This window comes from Eublepharis macularius, chromosome 5, assembly GCF_028583425.1.
Source record: "Eublepharis macularius isolate TG4126 chromosome 5, MPM_Emac_v1.0, whole genome shotgun sequence".
Classification (NCBI taxonomy): domain Eukaryota; kingdom Metazoa; phylum Chordata; class Lepidosauria; order Squamata; family Eublepharidae; genus Eublepharis; species Eublepharis macularius.
Window position 1 is genome coordinate 1981878 of NC_072794.1, and position 19761 is coordinate 2001638.

The 19761-nt window shown below is 46.7% G+C and overlaps 1 protein-coding gene across 2 annotated transcripts in view; it reads right to left on the reverse strand.

Moving 5' to 3' along the window:
- KDM4B (lysine demethylase 4B) overlaps positions 1 to 19761 on the reverse strand; it is a 328745-nt gene that overhangs the window by 246308 nt on the left and 62676 nt on the right. For both annotated transcript variants that reach the window (XM_054982034.1, XM_054982035.1), the window contains exons 3-5: positions 18172 to 18347; positions 17091 to 17205; positions 16651 to 16844 (exon numbers count right to left, since the gene is read on the reverse strand). In XM_054982034.1, coding sequence (XP_054838009.1) covers positions 16651 to 16844; positions 17091 to 17205; positions 18172 to 18347 — 485 coding nt within the window. The remainder of the gene's footprint in view (positions 1 to 16650; positions 16845 to 17090; positions 17206 to 18171; positions 18348 to 19761) is intronic.

A 19761-nucleotide genomic window follows, 5' to 3' on the forward strand; every position in this document is an offset into this window, starting at 1 on the left:
CCAGCAGTCTTGGCAAGGTTTGTAGAGGATCGTCCACTATAAACATCACATCGTCTGCAAATGCTCTCAATTTGTAGGAGGATCCTTTTATTTTTATTCCTTTTATACTATCATCTTCTCTAATCCTCCTCAATAATACTTCTAAGACCATCACAAACAAAAGCGGCGATAGTGGACATCCTTGTCTGGTTCCTTTCCTTATTTCCAACTTCTCTGTCAGGTCGTCATTAACACATATTGTTGCCCTCTGTAAGTTATAAATTGTTTTCACTGCTTGTATAAATTCATTACCTAGATCCATCTTCTCCATAGTTGTGAACATAAAATCCCAGTTCAAATTGTCAAAGGCCTTCTCTGCAAAGAAAAGGCCAACTTCCTTATCAGGTCGCTTATCGTAATATTCAATAGCATTTATCACTACTCTCAAATTGTCTTTTAACTGCCTGTTTGGTAAAAATCTTTCCTGATCTTCATCTATAAAATCCATTAACCATATTTTGAGCCTATCCGTCAGTATTCTTGCCATTATTTTGTAGTCATTGTTTATAAGCGATATGGGTCTATAATTTTTCAACTCTGTCAAATCTTGGCTTTCTTTTGGGATCAGTGCAATACTAGCTTTATTCCATGTATCTGGGAGACCCTTTCCTTGAAGCATATCGTTCATTACATTTTTTAAAATCGGTACTAGGTCCTCCTTCATTACTTTATAAAATTTAGCTGTGATCCCATCAGGTCCTGGTGCTTTCCCAATCTTAGCCGCTTCAATTGCCTGTATGACTTCTTCTTCTGTTATTGGAGCATTCAGTCTCTGTTTCATCGCTTCTGGTACCTTTGGTAAGTGGGCATTCCTTAAATACCCATCTATCTCTTGTACATTCATAGATTTCTTTTGAAATAATTTAGCGTAGTATTTAAAGAACGCACGCTTAATTAGTTGATGATCTGTCAATTCTTTTACCTTCCTCCATTATTGTATTAATAATTTTCATTTCCTTCCTTTTTTCAGTTGCCAGGCTAAATACTTTCCTGGTTTATTTGCTCCTCCAAATGACTTCTGCTTTAATGTCTTTAACTTCCATTCTAGCTCTTTATTACTAATGGCTGTTATTTGATCCTGCAATATTTTAATTTCCTGTATAATCAACTTTTTTCCTGGTCTTTTCTTCAATTGTTGTTCTTTTTCATATATATTTTCTTGAATTTCTTGCCATTTCTCCTGCTTTCTTTTCTTATCCTTACTGTTAAGTAAGGTTAAATTTCCTCTCATTACAGCCTTATAGGTATCCCATACCATCTGTGTTGAGACTTCATTGTTGTTATTTGTTACAAAAAATTGCTTAGTTTCTTCTTTCAAATACTTCATTTTTTTCCTGATTTTGTAATAAATCCTCATTTATTCTCCATCTAAATTTTCTTCGACCCATTGTCCGTTTCCATAACATTGGATTGTGGTCTGCGCTCACCTTCGGTAAGATTTCCACTTTTTTTGTCAATAGAGTCAAATCTTTTGTTGCCCAAATCATATCAATACGTGAAAATGATAAGTGCCTCGCGGAGTAATATGTAAATTCAGTACTTTTCGGATTTTTTTTCCTCCATACATCTTCCAAATGTTCTTGTTGAACTAGTTCAAAAAAAGTTTTTGGTAGCTTCCCTGATTTTTTAACGGTTGTTTTTGATTTCTTGTCTAATTGCAAGTCCACCACACCATTGAAATCTCCAACCAATATCATCTGATCAAATACATCCTGATCTAATTTATTCAATACATCTTTAAAAAATTGGTCTTTTCCTCCATTTGGCACATAGAGAGGTATTACTAATATTTTTTTGCATTTATATTTATTTCCACAGCCACATCTTCCATCTTGAGCCTGAAAAATTAATTTTGATTCTACAGCCTCCTTTACGTAAATCACTACTCCTTTCTTCTTTTGTTTAGATGCTGATATATATTATTTCCCCAATTGTTTGTTTTTTAAATATTTTATATCTTTATTTTTTAATGCGTGTCTCTTGTAGACATACTATATTACAATTTTGCTTCTTTAGCCAATGAAAAATTGTCTCTCTCTTTTGAGGTGAGTTTAGTCCATTCACATTCCACGATATTAATTTGTACTCCATATTTTACATTTTTAATAGTCCAGGAAAGTCCTCTGCATTTTCCTGTAAAAATTTTTCCATTTGCTCCTTTGTTTTGATGATAATTCTCAAGACTTTGTAATAAAAGCTTAGACATATCTGATGTCTTTGTTCTAAAATGCTTTAGGCTCAGCTGGGTTAATACAGCTGTGAAGGACTAATGGCAACCTACCCTAATCCCCTACTTGAACACCAATCCTTTCCATCTCTCAGCACACCACAGACAGAAGCTACAACAAAGGGTGAGGGGGCACAGTGCCACCCATGCAAAGCTATTGACTGGCAGGTGCCCAGACCCAAGAGTACGTGAATAATTTAATTTAATTTATTAGATTTATATTCCGCCCTCCCCACACCAACAGGCTCAGGGCGGATTACAATTTGCACACAATTTAAAATACATTTGACAATTCATACAATTTAAAATTATAAATTATAAAACATCTAAGATTTCAAAGATTAAAAATACATATGTATATACACAGTGGCACAATAAAATACACTATACACATACACAGCGGCACCACCCTCTAGGCATCACCAGAGCATTAACTGCGAATACTCAACAAATGGAGGATGTCACTAGTGGGGAGGGCACAGCTCATGCTCGACTGGACAGGGGGGCTCCGCTTAACACCAACCACAGGCCTGGTGGAACAGCTCCGTCTTACAGGCCTGGCTGAAAGATAAGTCCTGCCAGGCCCTGGTCTCATTAGACAGAGCATTCCACCAGGCTGGGGCCAGGACCGAGAAAGCCCTGGCCCTGGTCGATGCCAGACGGGCCTCCCTGGGGCCAGGGGCCTTCAGCAGATGTTTATCACTGGAATGAAGAGTCCTCCGGGGTTCATATGGGGAGAGGCGGTCCCACAGATATGCCAGTCCAAGTCTGCATAGGACTTTATAGGTTAATACCAGAACCTTGAACCTGATTCGGTACTCCACCGGTAACCAGTGCAGCTGATGCAATACCAGCGTTATGTGTGCACACCTTGGCGTTCTGGTGATGCACGCCGCTGCACTCTGCACCAGCTGTAACCGCCGGATCAGGTTCAGGGGAAGCCCAGTGTAGAGTGCGTTACAACAGTCTAACCTAGAGGTGACCATTGCCTGGACCACTGTCGTCAAGTCACGGGACGAAAGATAAGGGGCAAGCTGCCTGGTCTGTTGAAGATAGAAAAAAGAAGACCTGGCAACCACAGTGACCTGGGCCTCCATGGTCAGGGAGGCATCCAGGATCACCCCCAGGCTCCTAACTCTCGGGGCCAGTGTAAGCACTGCCCCATCGAATGTAGGGAGCCGAGGACCTGAATCCACGTTTCTGCGACTCAAGTACAGGATCTCTGTCTTTGCAGGGTTCAGTTTCAGCCGACTTTGCCTCAACCAGCCAGCTACGGCTTCAAAAGCATGCTCCAGGACATCCGGGGCCGATCCAGGCCGGCCGTCCATCAACAGTTATAGCTGGGTGTCATCCGCATATTGGTGACACCCAAGCCCGAAACTTCGCACCAACTGCGCAAGGGGGTGCATGTAGATGTTAAACAATAATGGGGAGAGTATCGCCCCATGCGGCACACCACATATTAGTGGCCTACGGGACTATAACTTCTCCCCCAGCGCCACCCTCTGTCCCCGACTGTGAAGAGACTGGCCACGGTAGTGCCATCCCTTGAATTCCCACGTCAGCGAGGCAGTGGGTCAAAAGTTCGTAATTGACTGTATCGAACACTGCTGAAAGGTCTAGTAATATCAGCAGCGCCGATCCGCCCTGGTCCAGATGCCTGCAAAGATCGTCTGTGAGGGCGACCAGCAATGTCTCCACGGAGACGGAGCTGGGTCTAGCAAGAGAGACATTGTACCACTCTCCTGTTCTGATCATTCAACAGACATGGAATAGACACTCAAGTTACCTGGGGAGTCTCTCATCAATGGCTTGTCAAAAACAAGAAAAGGTAGTAGGCAGTGGCACTAGGATTGGTTCTCCGGGACCACCTGGCTCCTGGGATCAGACTACTCTGGGCTAATGGTGCTAGTGCTTCTGCCTCACAGCAGCAACAGTGCCTGATCAGGATCAAAACCCACAGCACCTAGAGGTGATACAGGCTCTCCAGGCAGAGGTCTTTCACTTCACCTACTATCAAAAAGAGTCCAGTAGCACCTTTAAGACTAACCAATTTTATTGTAAAGCTTATGCTACAATAAAATTGGTTAGTCTTAAAGGTGCTACTGGACTCTTTTTGATTTTGCTACTACAGACTAACACGGCTAACTCCTCTGGATCTTCACCTACTATATGACCCTTTTAACCGAAGGTGCTGGGGACTGAACCTCGGACCTTCTGTGTGCAAAGCAAATGGTTCTGCTACTCAGCCACAGCTCTCCCCAAAGCACCAAATGACACACAATTTAACAAGCGCCACAGTGCTTGCCAAAAAAATAATAAATCAGTCATTTCCTCCCATTTCCATTAACATAACCACCAACCCCTCTCCAAAAAGCAACAAGAATGAACCTAATTCAGAACTCCCAAGGATTAATTGATTCTTCTGTGAGTTGATTAACCTGATTACAACTTGCAGCTCTATTAGAATTTAAGAAAAAAGATGTTACATGAGCAAGGGTTTGCTATGAATGGACTACTTTGAAAGCACAGAAAGGCACTCATGTATAAAGGAGTGCAACATGTCAGCAGAAAAATTTTTTCCTGCCAATATCCATAAGGCCAGCACGGTTTCTGTTATTGTGCAACACAGCCTCCAAACCAGTGGAGTTTCTTAACTGTTTCTACTCCCAGACGAGCTCTCTAAGATGATCACTATCAGGGCTGAAGAGTCTATAAAAAGGATGAAGGGAGTTGGGAAAATTCTATGGAGGAAGGGCCAAGAAAATGGGGAGTCACGGAATCATCATTAACAGCCATTCCTGACAAAAAGGAGCCAGCTATCTTTCTGGAAAGCCAAGAGCTCCCCCTGCTGGCCAAGGGTTCTTATACATGTAATAGAAAAATAACAGAGGACATGGTTACATTTTTATCCTAATATTCCTCCAAATAGTTCAGGCAGTGAGCAAGGGTCCTCTTGCCCCATTTTATCCCCACCACAGCCCTGTGAAGTAAGCTCTGTTAAGAGTACAATGAATACCAGGGCCAAGAGAGGCTTTGAATTAGGATCTCCCAGTCTTTGTCCGACACTGGCCAATTCAGCACGCTGGATCTCAAACATTACAAGACACAGTATGGACACGATAGCATCTTAGGGACAACCAGCACCAGCTTTCCATTTTCACCAAACATTTCAGCCGATGGGCAACATGAACACTTGGGGAGACCGCTGGGGCGCCTGCTTTTTCATTCTAACCACTTATATGCCACTTTCCCAGCACTGAGTCAGCAAGATAAGGATAGCAAAACACAACATATGAAGTATGCCAAGGAGGAGACAACGGAACCCCTTACGATGGGGGTGGTGGTGGTGGTGGTGGTGTGTGTGTGTGTGTGTGTGTCCACTTCAAATGGAAGAGAACTAAAGACAGCTCCCTTCTGCTCGATAGCTCCTTAGGTGGCAGGACCTTCAACAGGACCTAGTTGGCTGATCTCAGTTTTCAGGCATTTCAGGTTTTGCAAAGCAAGGTCAGCACCTGATTTTGGCAGGAAGGCTTATGGAGCACTTAGAAAGCCTACACAGCTCCGGCCATGCCACACTCTGCAACAGGAGATGCTTCCAAACTGTTCTGAAGAGCAGCCCAACAAAAACGGGTGCTACACTAGTCAGGTCAATGCTGTCATTCAATACAGAAGCAAGCTGTGCAGTAGCCAACCCTCTTAAAAAGCACTCCTGGGATTCCTTATTTATCCTTACCTAAGACAAGTAAAATCACAGTGTCCTAAATCTCCTAGCCTCCTCCCAGAGGCAGTGTTATCCACATTAAGTTGTTTATCCAACCTCATCCATTCCTTTACTAACTTCAGGCAAGCAATCCAGGACCAACTATATACCTGTCTGTGCAAAGGAGCAAGGCACTGGACAGCCACCAGCATATTGGCAACACCTTGCCCTATGTTCCCTCTCCTAGTCATTTCATCTAGGCATTACACAGCACAGGGAAACAAGGGACTCTACTAAACTGTGGTAACAAGCCACCAAAGGCTCCAGCCACACAGTGGACACAGCAATTCTAATTCTAGTATAATTCAGTGGTACCAGAGTGAGAGATGATAGTAGCGGAAACATAAAAATGCTCTGCTGGCAGCCTGACTAGCTCAGCGTAGCCCAGGTAAGTCACAGCTTGGAAGATAAGCAGGGTTGGCCACAGTTAGTGCCTGGTAGCCTATGGTTGCTATGTGGAGGACGGCAACGGCAAACCCCCTCTCTGCTTATCTCTTGCCTGCAACACGCCATGATCAGGGTCACCAGAAGTCCGGTGAGGCTTGACTACTTCTCACAAGCTCCAAGCAGTGCTTGGCTGATCAGATACAAGATCTCCTCCACCCACCCTCTCCTCCAGTAATCTAAGGGGAGTTCCAAGCTCCAGCCAGTGGGAGTGGGTGCCTAGAAGCAATCAGGCCTACCAGCCAAGTTAATTCTCTGTTGCAGAAAGTCACTAAAGACCCAATAGAATAGCAGGACAAGTCTGCCCAAAGAATCCCCCCCGGCACACTGGAAGCCATCAGCCTTTAGGGATGGAACAAACTAACCGTCCCACAACCCCGGCACAGGTTATGTTTGCATGTTAATCTGGTCCTGGTTTCTGTTAAATCTCTGAGTCTGAGTCTTCCTACTGGCAACTATCCCTTCCCCATTGGGGAGATAAAGAATCCAAATTAACAAAGTGAACTGGTGAGAAGCCAGCCTTTACCAGGTAAAGAACTGTCTGCTACAAAAGAGCCACCACTGGCTTCTAAGTCACATCTCTCTCCTACCATGTCCACAGTCCCATGACAGCCACAGCAGGCGGAGGCCTCAGGGACAAGCACCAGCAGAGGCGGCAGTCATCGAAGCCCGTAACAAGAGCTTAAGGCTTCACCACTGCTACTGCGAGCAGGGAAATCAGTGCACCAAAGAGTAAGGCAACTTCCCCGCCTCCCTCCTCTCACTGCACCCCACCCCCTTTGCTCCCTGAAACCCGGCTCCTTCAAACTGCGTGGAAGGCAAACTGGGTCTGCAGCAGGAGGGGGGCAACCAACAAACATCACCCTTCCTACCTCTGGAGGCAGAAAAGCCGTTCTGTCAGAGGAGCTGCAACTCCACCTGCTGCCCACGAAAACCTTGGCTGCTTCTGTGCAGAGTCCCTGGCTGGCCGCACCTGGACCAACACTGGGCCCCTGCTTCATCCTGCAAGGCAGACTCTTCTCAGATCATGAGCAGGAGCTAGAGGGAAGCAGGCAGGCAGATCACTGGGCTGCCTGGCCAGGAAAGGAGGCTCGTACATTAGGAAGAAAGACAGATGTAAAGGAAGAGAAGCCTAGGGCTGTTCTCAGGGGCCAGCCCCGAAGTTAGTGTTTTCATTTCCCACATCCATAAATCAAGTCAGCGCCATGATCTGAAGACACGCCTTTTGGCTCTTTGTTTCAGGTGAGCCCCATTCACCAGTGACGCATTTCAGATATACTTAATAGCAGATATACTTAATAGATCCCAGCAGACTTTTTCTTATTGCAAGCCTGTGGGCAGGGACTTTTTCAGTTTACTCTGATGAATTCCAGGTGATTTCATAATGAATAAAAGAGGATGAGGAATTATTAAACTGGATTCACACCTGCACACGCCTCACTCAATTTCTCAACATTTGGGTCGTTGTAGACTAGATATATGGCAGCTAACAATGTGAACTTAATCCACTTTGGAGTGCCGAGCTTCAGCTTATGTGACAATTCTACCTGCAACAGCTGATTCACACATGCAAACTGATACTTCCTGGCACCTTTACCCAGTGGCACACATGCACGTGAACAGCCCAAAGACTAGGTCAATTTCAGAATGGGGCAGGAGCCCTCGTGTGTGGCTTTCCCTTTTCAAAACCTCATCTGAGCTAAGCATCTGGACCCACCGTGGGCCAATTGTTCCCTCAAACTGCACTCCTTGTCACGGGCTGGGCCAGCCCAAGCAGGGTGATTCAAGTCCAAACCTTAATGCCAGAGTCTGAGGGGAGTTCCAAGAGCAAAACCCAGGTCAAACCGGTAGTCAGAGCACGAGATAACGCCAGGAGTGAGTTCAAAGTCCAAGAGCAAGGTCAGGTACAATCCAAGGTCATTTACCGGTAGTGTCAGGTCCAAAAGCAGGCACGGGCAAGGAACACGGAGTGGTTGCAGGCAGTAGACACGTTGCTTCCACGCCTGGCAGTTCCTCCAGACTGGCTCTTATAGCCAGGCGTGGTTTTCAGCCAGCTGCTGGGGCTCCATCCTGATGCTACTCATCGTCACTCTCCAGCAGCTGGCGTTGGCTTAAGAGGCGAGCACTGCGCCGTCTCTCCTGCAGTTCCAGTCTCTGGCGCTGCCTGCGGCGTTCCTTGGGCGTGGGTGAACCTGGGGGGGTGGAGGCTCTTGGCTGCACTGCACCTGTAGAAGTCCCTGGCTGAGCTTCCCCTGTGGTGTAGGAGCTAGAGGGTGCTGGTGTCTCGGCTGCTGGCTGCAAGCTCCGATCAGCCAGCAGCTGTTGCTCCTGATTGCTGGCTTCTGCTGAATCAGGGCTAGGGCTGGCTACACAGGGCTCCTCTTCTCCTGAGGAGTCCTGGCTGGCTACACGAGACTCCTCTCCTCCAGAGGAGACCTCACTCTCAGACTGGGCCCTGACACTCCTTATGCCACCTGCGAACTGTCCTTTATCCTCAAGCCCCGCTGCTCTTACCAGTGGACAGGGCCAGCTTATGGGAATTTCATGAATTAAGGCAGAGCTACAGCGCAACAGCTTCGCAGGAAGATCTTGCTGTCCTTGGCAAAGACATAGCTGCTTGCTGCCCACATTTACCCTGGGAAGTGTGCATGGAGGAGAAAAGAAAAACCAGTCTCGGGAGGAGAGTTTCGAGTCAGAAATCTCATGTCATCCTGCATTGGCCAGAAGAGGTTTCAACAAATCTCTGTTAATAAATCTGTGCCCAGAATGCAAAATGGCTTCTGGCCTGGATACAAAAGCAGCATCTGCTAGAGTGGTCCACTGATTACAGAGCCCCCGTCAGGAAGCAGGATTAGCCTTCCCTTCTCACAAGTGTGCCGCTCAGAGGGTATTCTCAGGCATCCCTTTACTGCTGAATCCTTCCGAGTATTAACTGTGCACTTACCAGTGGGCTCCTGCCCTGCTTTCACCTGGCAGCTCCAAGCAGATGCCACTAACCCTACCCTTCCAATAAATCCATTGTGTCCAACAGAACCATTTATTCCATGTGTCAAAGATAATGAGTGAACTTTCACAAGAGCCCCTTTTACAGAATGTCAGAGGAGGAAAGGGCCCGATGGAGATGGCCAGAAGCCCAGCCCAGCCAGAACCCCACTCACAGTGAGGCAGGCATCCCTGAGAGCAGGTCCAGATCGCACATTTAACCCTCGTTTGATGCCGTCACCGTGACGCCCCTCTCGGGGGATTCCAGGAACATCTGACAGGCCACTGCTGGAAACAGAATACTGGGTCATGTGGCATTTGGGGCTCTTTTTATGCAGGAGGTGCCTAACAGTAGCTGTGAGCCAGAACAGCCAAACAAAACCTCCATGCACAAGAGGCAGTCTACTTCCGAACACCATATTTATTATTTTTAACAAGGTTTTTACCCCACCTTTCTGCCCTCACAGGGCCACCAAGGTGGCTAACAAACTAAAATCTCATCACAAAAACTAACACACAAATCCATCATTAAAATACAGGACAAAAACAACAGATAAAACACGGGGGGGGGAGCACAGAGGGAACTCCAAGTGAATCAAGAAAGTCTTCACCCGTGGGTGGAAAACGGCAACAGAAGGGGCCGGGCGGCTCTCCTGGGATAGAGAGTTCCAGAGCCCTGGGGACACGACTGAGAAGGCCCTCCCCCACCCCGGTTGCCACACACCTCATCTCAGAAGGCGGGGGCACCTGAAGCTGGGCCTCCAGAGGCGACCGCACGGATTGGGCGGGTTCCTAAGGGAGCAGGCGGTCCAAAACCTTATAAGGCTTTAAAGGTCAACACCAACACTTTGAATTGTGCCCAGAAACAAACTGGAAGCCAGTGTAGATAGGCCACGGCTGAAGCGATGCAGCCCCATGACCCACTCCAGTCAACCTTCCGGCTGCACTGACTGAAGTTTCTGAACACTGAGCAGCCCCATTTTACAGAGCAGTGCAGAAATCTAAGGGACCCTAATGAGACACCCACAGCACTTCACGGCCAGGGTCCCTCACGTCTGTGGGAGTGCCTCTCTCCCTCTGCTCCACCAGGGCAGCTCTGCTCACCTGAACAGGACCTTCTGCAGGTGCCACCCTGCACACAAAACCAACAGCTCTTTGTACGTGCACACCCTCTGTAGTGGCCTCCGCCTTATGGAACAGCCTGGTCAGGTTGGTTTTTCCTGCCCCCCCCCAACCCATTTTTCACTGACTGCATTTCCATCTTCCGCAGCTTTCTATTGCTTCCTGTTTTCTGCAGGGAAGTCATGCCAATTCTCAAACGTGCACATTTATCTACTGCCACAGAACCGCCATGGTGGTGGTCGTCAAACATGAGCATTTATCTACTGCTGATTAGAGAACCACCACGGTGGCGATTCCCATACACGGACATTTATCTACCACCGATTACCCTGCAGTTGGACAAAGCCAACAGCTGCCCGCACACGGGCTCTCTCTGTGGTGGCCCCGCCTGATGGAATGGCCTGCCTGAGGAGGTCAGGAGAGCCCCCACTTTCCTGGCTTTTCACAAACTACACAAAAATGCCACGGGAAGCCTCTAGGCCCCTTCTGTGTGTGGATACACTCACACGACGCATCCAGCATTGCTGCCACCCACCCCCGTCCTTCATGGTGTTTCCACAGAACTGGGCTTTAATGGTGGCAAGCAACGCAGTACACACCAAAGCGCTGGGCTTCACGGCTTCCGGCTCTCCCTGCTCAGCCAGTCTTTCCCTCTTCCCACCCACTTCAGAGACCTCAGAGAATCCCCAAAGATTCGCTTCCCTTCTCACCAATTAATTTTAAATTGGTGCGTGTGCTGCGTGTGGTGCTGCTGGTGACACTATCAAATGACAACAGGATCTGCACTTGAAAATCCTGATAGTTTAAAGGCATATGCAAAAGAAAATAAAACTAGCAGCAGACAGGCAGAAGAACTGTTCCCAGTTCAGAGGAACTGTACCCAAGTCAATTCCAATCCTTTGTGGATCGACTGCTGAGAAAATCAGGAGTAAGCTGAGCATGCAGAAAAGCTCCAGGTGAGGAAAACTCACCCTTTCTCCACCAAGGGCCTATTTCCAAATTCACATACTCCGTTAAAAAGTGGTCATCATCCGATTCACAGCGGCTTCACCAGACCCAAGAGCATGCTAAAACAAACGCAATGGAAATACAATCATAGAACCCCTAACCCTAACTGTCACCTGATCGCCACCTAGTGGAGGCCTGGAAGCAAGGAAGTTTTCCATTTACTGAAAAGAAGTATGACCCTGAATGTAAGGGGACTGCCTTAAAACATTATATACACAGAACAAATTATTATTGTAACTTGTAAGACAAGTCCTTGTTTTTTGATGACAGTGAAAAAAGCTAATCTTGCATTTATGTAAATACTATAGCTGGATCTTGCATCTAAGAGACAAACAGAAAGTATACAATGAACTGCTGGTCAATCCTTTACTCCTCAGGCAGAGAAGTTAAGGATCTTTAACACACAGTGGTGTGCTTCAGAAATAAAAAAAATGCTCCTGGAAGAGTCACTTCTTTGTGGCTAAGAGCAAAAGATCTCACAGCTAGACTTTAAAAGTAGCACAAATAACACCATGACTCTGCCTGGACTCACAAGTACCTATGGAGGCCTCCTCCTTTTTGCATTATAAAATAGTCCCTTAACTTATTAACTGGGGCCTGCTGTCTGCTGCTGGCGCCTTCCACATGGACTGACACAGCCATCCTGGAGATCAACACCTGCCATTGGAGAACTATACTGCTGTGAAACAGAGAAATCATGTAACTCTGCCCTGGCAGACAACAATTTCAGTGTGACACTTACGTTTGAATTTGCATTCAAGTGTCAATATTTATAAGGCACACCAAGATTCCAAGGAAACCACTCTTTCAGGGGATGTAAAGCTGCTAGGTGCTAAAGAAAAGGAGAAAATGCCTCCAAGTGTGAAGGCAAGATCCTCCCTGCCAGCTAGGGGTGTGCAATTTGGGTTTCCGATTCAGGGTAAGTGCCAGAATCAGACCAATTCGGAAAGATTCGGAAATCCCGAATCAAAGCTTCCCAAAGCAATTCGGGTCACTACTGGCTTCAGCTGACCAGTGGCGGAGCTCCCTCCTCCACTGGTCAGCTGGAGCCAGCCATGGGGGTTTGAATTTAAAGCACCCAGAAGTAGCGCTTTCAAACCCTGCAGCTGGCTCCAACTGACCAGCAGAGGAGGACTCTCCCGCTGAAGCAGCTCCCTTTCCATGCTGCTTGCAAGTGGCGCGAAAAGAGCCCTTTAAACTTCAGCTGGCCAGCAGGGGAGTCCCCCGTGACTGCACAGTGCTGCTTCACCCGATGGGAGGGGGGGAGGGAACTCCCCTCGTTCCCCTCCCATCAGGTGAAATAAGCATTGGAGCGGGAAGTTTCAGTGTGCTCTAAATCTTCACCGAGCATACCGAAGCAGAGCTTCGGAAATCACTTATTTCCAACACTTTTTCCTGCTTCGGAAATCCCCAGATCCACAACTGGAGGCATGCACACCCCAACCAAGCCATGTAAATAGCAAAATTCCCCCTGACAGGGAAGGCCAGCCTGTTCCTTCACTCTGAAGCATACTCTGACCCTCTGCGGCCCTCTTCACAAGAGGCATGAGGTGCCCACAGAGCAATAGCAATGTGAGCTTGCCAAAAGGAGACCCAGATTCTCTGGGAGGGAAGGGTGTAGAATGGATGCCCCCTCATACCTCCATCCCTTAGACAGGCTTTGGGTAACTCACTACCCATATGGTCATACTCTCCAGGACTCCTATAGGTCTGAGGAGAGCTTTGCGCTCACTTATGCAGTATTGCCGGGATAACACTCTAGAGCTCAACTATGCTAAAACAAAGATAACGGTCTTTGCCCAGAGACCCAGAACTTATTCATGGAACCTGAACTCAGTCCGCATAGAGCAAGTACGATGCTTTAAGTATTTGGGTGTGGTCTTCCAGGCGACTGGGTCGTGCAATGCACATATTGCCCATGTTGCCTCGAGTGCTCAAAAGTCTGCCGGAGCAATTCAAAAATTCTTCTGGACCAAGGGAGGTAAATGCCTGACAGCTGCGCTCAGGTTATTCTCTGCAAAATCATTAGCCCAATTAACGTATGGAGCTCTGCTTAGTATTAAATCCAACTGTACCCTGACGGAAATAACACAGTTAAAATTTCTGAGAGGTATTTTTCAGGTCCCCCCTTGGACTACAAATGCTGCAATCCAACTGGACGCAGGCGTGATAACAGTAGAGGCAAGATTATGGATTGCAGCAATTCTTCATTGGTTAAAGTTAACTTTTTTCCCTAAAGGACTTGTAAATCTAATGCTAACTGATCATTGTACACCATCTTGGGCTAGCAAGATAGATAGTAAACTAGCCTCCTATGCTTATCACAGCAATTATTGCTCAGTATGGGTTACAATCAAGCCAAAAAGGCCATTAAGCAGAGAATAATAGAGGTCGAGAGACAACATGACTTAAACAGATTCAAGGTGTTACTGTTTGATCCTGACCCCATGGTTAGCCTAACCCCTTATGCCGTATCTTTTCAATCTTGCCAATCACGAACACAGGAGAACCTTTAGGTTAATGCGTTGGGACGCTCTCCCATCAGCTGTACTGGAAGGCAGATACAAAAGAACGCCACTGGAAGAACGCCTGTGTCCTTGTGGTGATGGGAAAATAGAATCGCTAGAACATGTCATCTTTGACTGTAAAATACACATTCAACTACGAGAAGTTTATATAAGGCCTATACTTTCTGCCCATCCAGGTAGATATAGAGCTTTTCTACTTTCAAAAATGCTCTCGGATAGATCCCAGGATATAACATATAAGGCTGCTAAGTTTGGTTGGATGGCAATAAAGAACAGGAGTTTGTTCACTACCAACTAAAGACAGTTTTGTCTTATGGTTTTATGGTACCTGGTTTTTATGATATGCTGAATTTAAATTTTAAGTATTTTTACATATTTTAAATTTTTTAAATATTTTAAAGCAATGTAATCTATTATGTTACTGAGGTATCTTTTAATCTGTATTCTCTAGTTTATCTCTGTAACACTGAGCGTTCCTGTAACTCTTTTGCTGGTCTAGGACCGTGATAACAAATAATTGATTTGATTTGATTTGATTTGGGATTACGTCTGTTCAGCTTATTCTGTTCACAGTGAAGTAGCAACCTTCGTGAAGTGGAGAATTTTGGCTCTGAATTGGCAGTCTTTGCAAGAAATTCTCCCAAATTCCAGTCTTGTCCTGTGGTTCCAACTCCTCCCCCGCCCCCGCCCCCCCCAAACCCTTTTCACTTAAAGGCCTGCCTCTCAACAGAAGTAGCATAAGGTATGGAAGAAGAAAGTGTAGTGGAATGCAGAGAGAGAAACCGCTGAAAACTAGAATGCATTCAAGTATCCTGTAGGAACACTCCTGCAGTCTATGCTGTAGCTGTATTTTTGCTCAGACAAAGAAGTTCAGGCAGTTTATGAGGGTAGCATAAAGGAAGCCAACCAAAAGCTAACTTAAGCATATTCTTAAGCAAGAGCCCAGCTCTGGACTAGGAAAGCATCCCTGGGCAGAGCTGTGCAGTGGAGCTGGCTGCTCTTCATACTCCCTGATGGCACTTTTCAATTCCGCACCTATTCTTCTGATGCTCTTTGTGTGAGTCATGAACTATATATGACACATGCTGCTACAGGATGTGGATGTGCCAAAGGCCAAAGGTGGCTCGGGGGGATGGCTTGCACTTGTGCTCACATTTGGATTTATGAAGAAATTCAGGCTGGCTATTGATGGGGGAGGGTGTCACTGGATCTTCTTTCATTTTCACTCTACTGCATTCTGGTCCACTGGGCCTCTTTCTGACTCTGCCTTAGCTGTTGATCCAACTTACTGACTCAATGTCTGAATGTACTTTGGAACAGTCTTCCAGGCATCTGGACATTGGAGAGCTCAGGGATCGTACGCCACAGAGACTACCCACAGAGCATCCTCCGCCATTCTACAATTCTACTTCACAAAAGGTTCCTCTTTTGTCCCTGCAGCAATCAAGGTCTTCCAAGGCAAGGTTATATCTCAACTCTTCTATGACTCCCAGCTCTGTGTCTACAAAGAGAGATGCTCACTGAAAGCAGTACAATCCATGTTCCTATGAAAGATCTTTGGAGTGCCACGGTGTATCCTAAATGCCCTCTTTAGATTAGAGACTGGGCTGATCCCCTTGGAGACTGACATGTGGCTACTCGCATCCACCTATTGGCTAAAACTCATCTTCAACCCAATGGGTTTAGCACCTTTGATTCTGGTCTATAGTCACCGCTCAACTTGGCAAAGTGTAAGTGAGGGGAAACTCCAGGAGCATGGTCTCTCTCCCCAAGCCTCACTGCATCGGGGATCATGCCCTATAATCAGAGAGGGCACAGATACAGAAATACCCAACAATTCTGCACATGTCAAATGCTTCCAGCCAACAGATTATCTTAGATCCCTTGAGATTTCAAAATATTAGAGATCTTTTACCCTTGCACGCTTCAGCGCTTTACCTTCAGCCCTCCTGGAAGGCAAATACCTTCATGTCCCCAAGAAGAGTCTATCGAGCACGGTCTGCTGCCCTGCCAATTCTACAATAACATCCACTCTCACTATATAGAGTCAATCTTGTCAACTTTACCAGGAAGATCTGAACAACATTATGTCTCCCTCCTTCTTGCAGACTCTTCCCAGGAGATAACAAAGTTGCCAAATTTTGCCTTTGGGCATGTGGGATAAGCAAGCGGTTGACTGAGCCTCAATAACTTCCTTCCTTGTCGGAGGAAGGTATCTCTGTCCCCCCTACAACCTGCACCCACAGTTCTGTGCTTGTCACAGTACATATGCCTTCCCCGTCTTTTTAAAATTGTTTTTATTCTATTCTTCTTTTATCCTCTGGAGCTGATTCTGTATCAAGACTGACTGACTGACTGACTGATTCAAAGTCTGAGTTTTCTTGGCACAAACTGGACAAGACAGCCTGTATTGTGTGGCACAATCTGGGAGAGAAGCAGTCAAGCTGAACTGCCAAACGCTACGAACGGCCCTGCTTCAGGCAACCTTGCTGTTTGGCCCTTTCCACCACCAGGCATTCACCAAACCAGCTACTCACCAAGATTTGGGCTCTCCAAAGTGCAGGTAGTTGATGCTGTAGAGATCCATGTCCTCTGTGTGCCACGCGAAGGTGGTCTTCCACATCCCAAAATAAAGGTAGGGGGTGTTCACCCCTTCAATGATGATGCCGCACTGGTGCTCCACCATGTCCAGGAGAGTGTTCAGATTCCCGATATTCCATTCCTCCACATCCTGTATGACCAGAAGAGTTCACATAAGACACAGCAAAACAAACGGCCTTTTGCCTCAGAAAGGAAAGTCTGCATTCAAAGAGGCCCAGGATCTGGCTGACACAAAGCACGCTCGATGTTGTCACAGAATCACAGCTCCCAGGACTCTCTTGGAGGAGCCCTGCCAGTTAAAACCGTGTTTCAAAACAGCTTCCGTTTATAGCGCGCATGAGTTTTTTAATTTCCTTACCTCGCCGTTGCGACTTACCGAATCATACAAGGAACCGCTAATATCAGCCCCATAAATAGGAGACACAAAAGTCAGATTCTTCCAGTACTTGCGTTCCAAGTCATCAAAATCTTGATGACGGGGGGTACAATACCTGGTAAGGAAAAATAACATTTAGGTGAGAAAAAGTGGAAACCTGCCTTACGTGGACCAAGGGCTGGCCTAATCTACCTCACAGTGCTGTCATGAGGCTACAATGAAGAGAAGAACCAGGAACAAGTTTCTTGGAAGAAGGGCAGGGTGAAATGGTAGTAGATACTTATTTCAGCAACCCCAGCATTCCCACACTTCAATGCTAACCATATGGAGACAGACTTGTGACATCCACTATACTTATCTACCGCTTCAATTTTTATCCCACACATCCTTCAAGCAGCTCACAGCAGCATTTGCAGAGATCTTCTCCATTTTACCTCCATAGCAGCCCTGTGAGGTAGATTCAGCTGAACACAAAGCTAACTCAGCGAGGTATTGTCGAAGGCTTTCAGCGAGCTTCTCAGGCTACTCAGCAAGCTTCGTAGTTTAGCGGCAATTTTAACCCAGGGCCTAGTCCAGCTCACGAAACCACACCAGCTTGCACAGCAGCACGTACACACTTCTTAATTGTTACCCACACGTACCTACACACAGGTTTCACGTTACTTCCAACACAAAAGAACTCTCTACATGTAATTTCTTTCCTCCTGCCCTGCCCCCAACAGGGCGGCTGAGCTTTCTCTTGACTAGGGCAAGAGGAAGCAGAGACTTTCCTCTCCTATAAAGCCCATGCTCCTGAATTCTGAGATCTCACACACACCTGCTCTGGCAGGCAGTGCCAGGTCGCTAAGAGGGTAAACTAAGGATCCTGGCCTGCTGGGGAGCGGGGAGAGCCGGGCGCAGCTTTCACATCCACTCCACTCTGTGGTTGCCACAGGAAAGGCAGGAGGAAAAACGATGCAGAAATCCAAACACGCCCAACAGGGAGGCAGAGTTGTGTAGGAGCTACTGATGCTAAATAACTAAGGGCTTGTGTCACAGTTAAATCCCACCCCATTAAAGCAAAATCCAAGGCGGGACACACTTCTCACTGTTGGCCAAGCGCCGATAGTCTCCGACCAGCATGGGCTTCTTCTGAATATTATACTGGGTGAAGAGTCCAGACTGGCCCGTCACCACCTGCTGGATGGGAGCAGGGATGACCATGCTGTCAATGTCATCGTAGCTCCTGCGTGGCTTCCACTCCTTGGGCGGAATCACCTGAAGAGGGGCAAAGGAGAGAGAAAACCATGAGCGAAGGCCTCATAATAGGAGTGACAACAACATTCGATTTAAGAGGCACCGTAAATTCTACTGCCCAAGCGCTTCCCCTGATTCCCCCCGCCCAAAAAAACATCCTGCTCACTCGAGAAATGACCCCCAGGGTTCTCTGAGCTTCCCTATCAGTGGGGAGGTCCAGAGCTGGCCCCAACGACGACACCACAGCAGCGTTCAAAAGCTGCTTCGGAAGTGAATTCAATTCCGTTCTGAAGAGAAGCCCTTGCTAAGAACAAGCCAGTTAGGCCACAAAGAAGGGCACCTGCTCCCTGAAATCGCAGATTGCTTCTCCGTGGGATTTACTCCGTAACACCTTCAGCTTTTCTCTCACAATGCACAGACTATAAAGGCAAAGAAAATTTGCAGGGAACCAAATGCTACCAAGGATGCTTGATGCACAGTTCAGACATTTTCAAGAGCCCCAGTCACTCTCTGCTATCCCAAGATAAAGTGTTAGTTGAAGTATTCAAGCAAACTGAACTATACTAGGCTTTCTCTAAAGGAGAACAGCCTAACAAAGCATGTTTCAAGGAGGCTTCTAAAGAGCCATTTATATTATAGGAGAACTCTTTATACCTTCCTGATACAATTCACGGTTCTCGCAGTGATAGACAAAGTACTAAAGGGTTTGCTGTCCAAATCAACAAAGGCACTGCAACATCACTGGGTCCTTTAGAGAGGCATTACCACTGCACCCAGGAGCCACTTAACAGACTGAATTGGACGGGTGTCTGGATATCCCAACGTTGCTGCCTACACACAGAGATGTACCCCAGAAGTTTACTTGGCTGAAAAAAGCAGGATTTTTGTCTATCAAGAGAAAGTATAGTTGCTTTGGTTGAGAGAACTACTGAGGATACAAATGAAACCCTGCCAGGTTCCACCCACTTTCCTAAGGCATCAATATGCACTCTTTCAGTTACTTGGCTGAAAGGAAGGCGGCATTAGTAGGGGGGTGGGGGGTGACTGATACACACAGATTAGCTTAATCATGGAGCTTGTAAATAAGCCTAAAACAAAGAAAACAGAATTACAATCAAGGAAATGAAAAGAACAAAATGGTTCCATTCAAATACAGGCTTACAGGGGAATCTGCAATAGTAAGCAGGGGTATCTTCAAAGAAGCCCATCCCGCTAGCCCTCTGGCTCCCCCCTCTGGCTCGCATTCTGCCCCCTCAATCTTCCTTCACTCCACCTGCCACTGTTATCTTTGCCCTTCCTGCTCAGGCTCCCATGCTTGCACACTCACTGTGCCCTTTTTCCACCCTTGTCCATCCAGTTGCCTGCTCGCTTACCTAGTCTTTCCTCCCTCCACCCACTCTTACTGCCTGCTTCCTGTTTTCTTCCCTTCCACCCT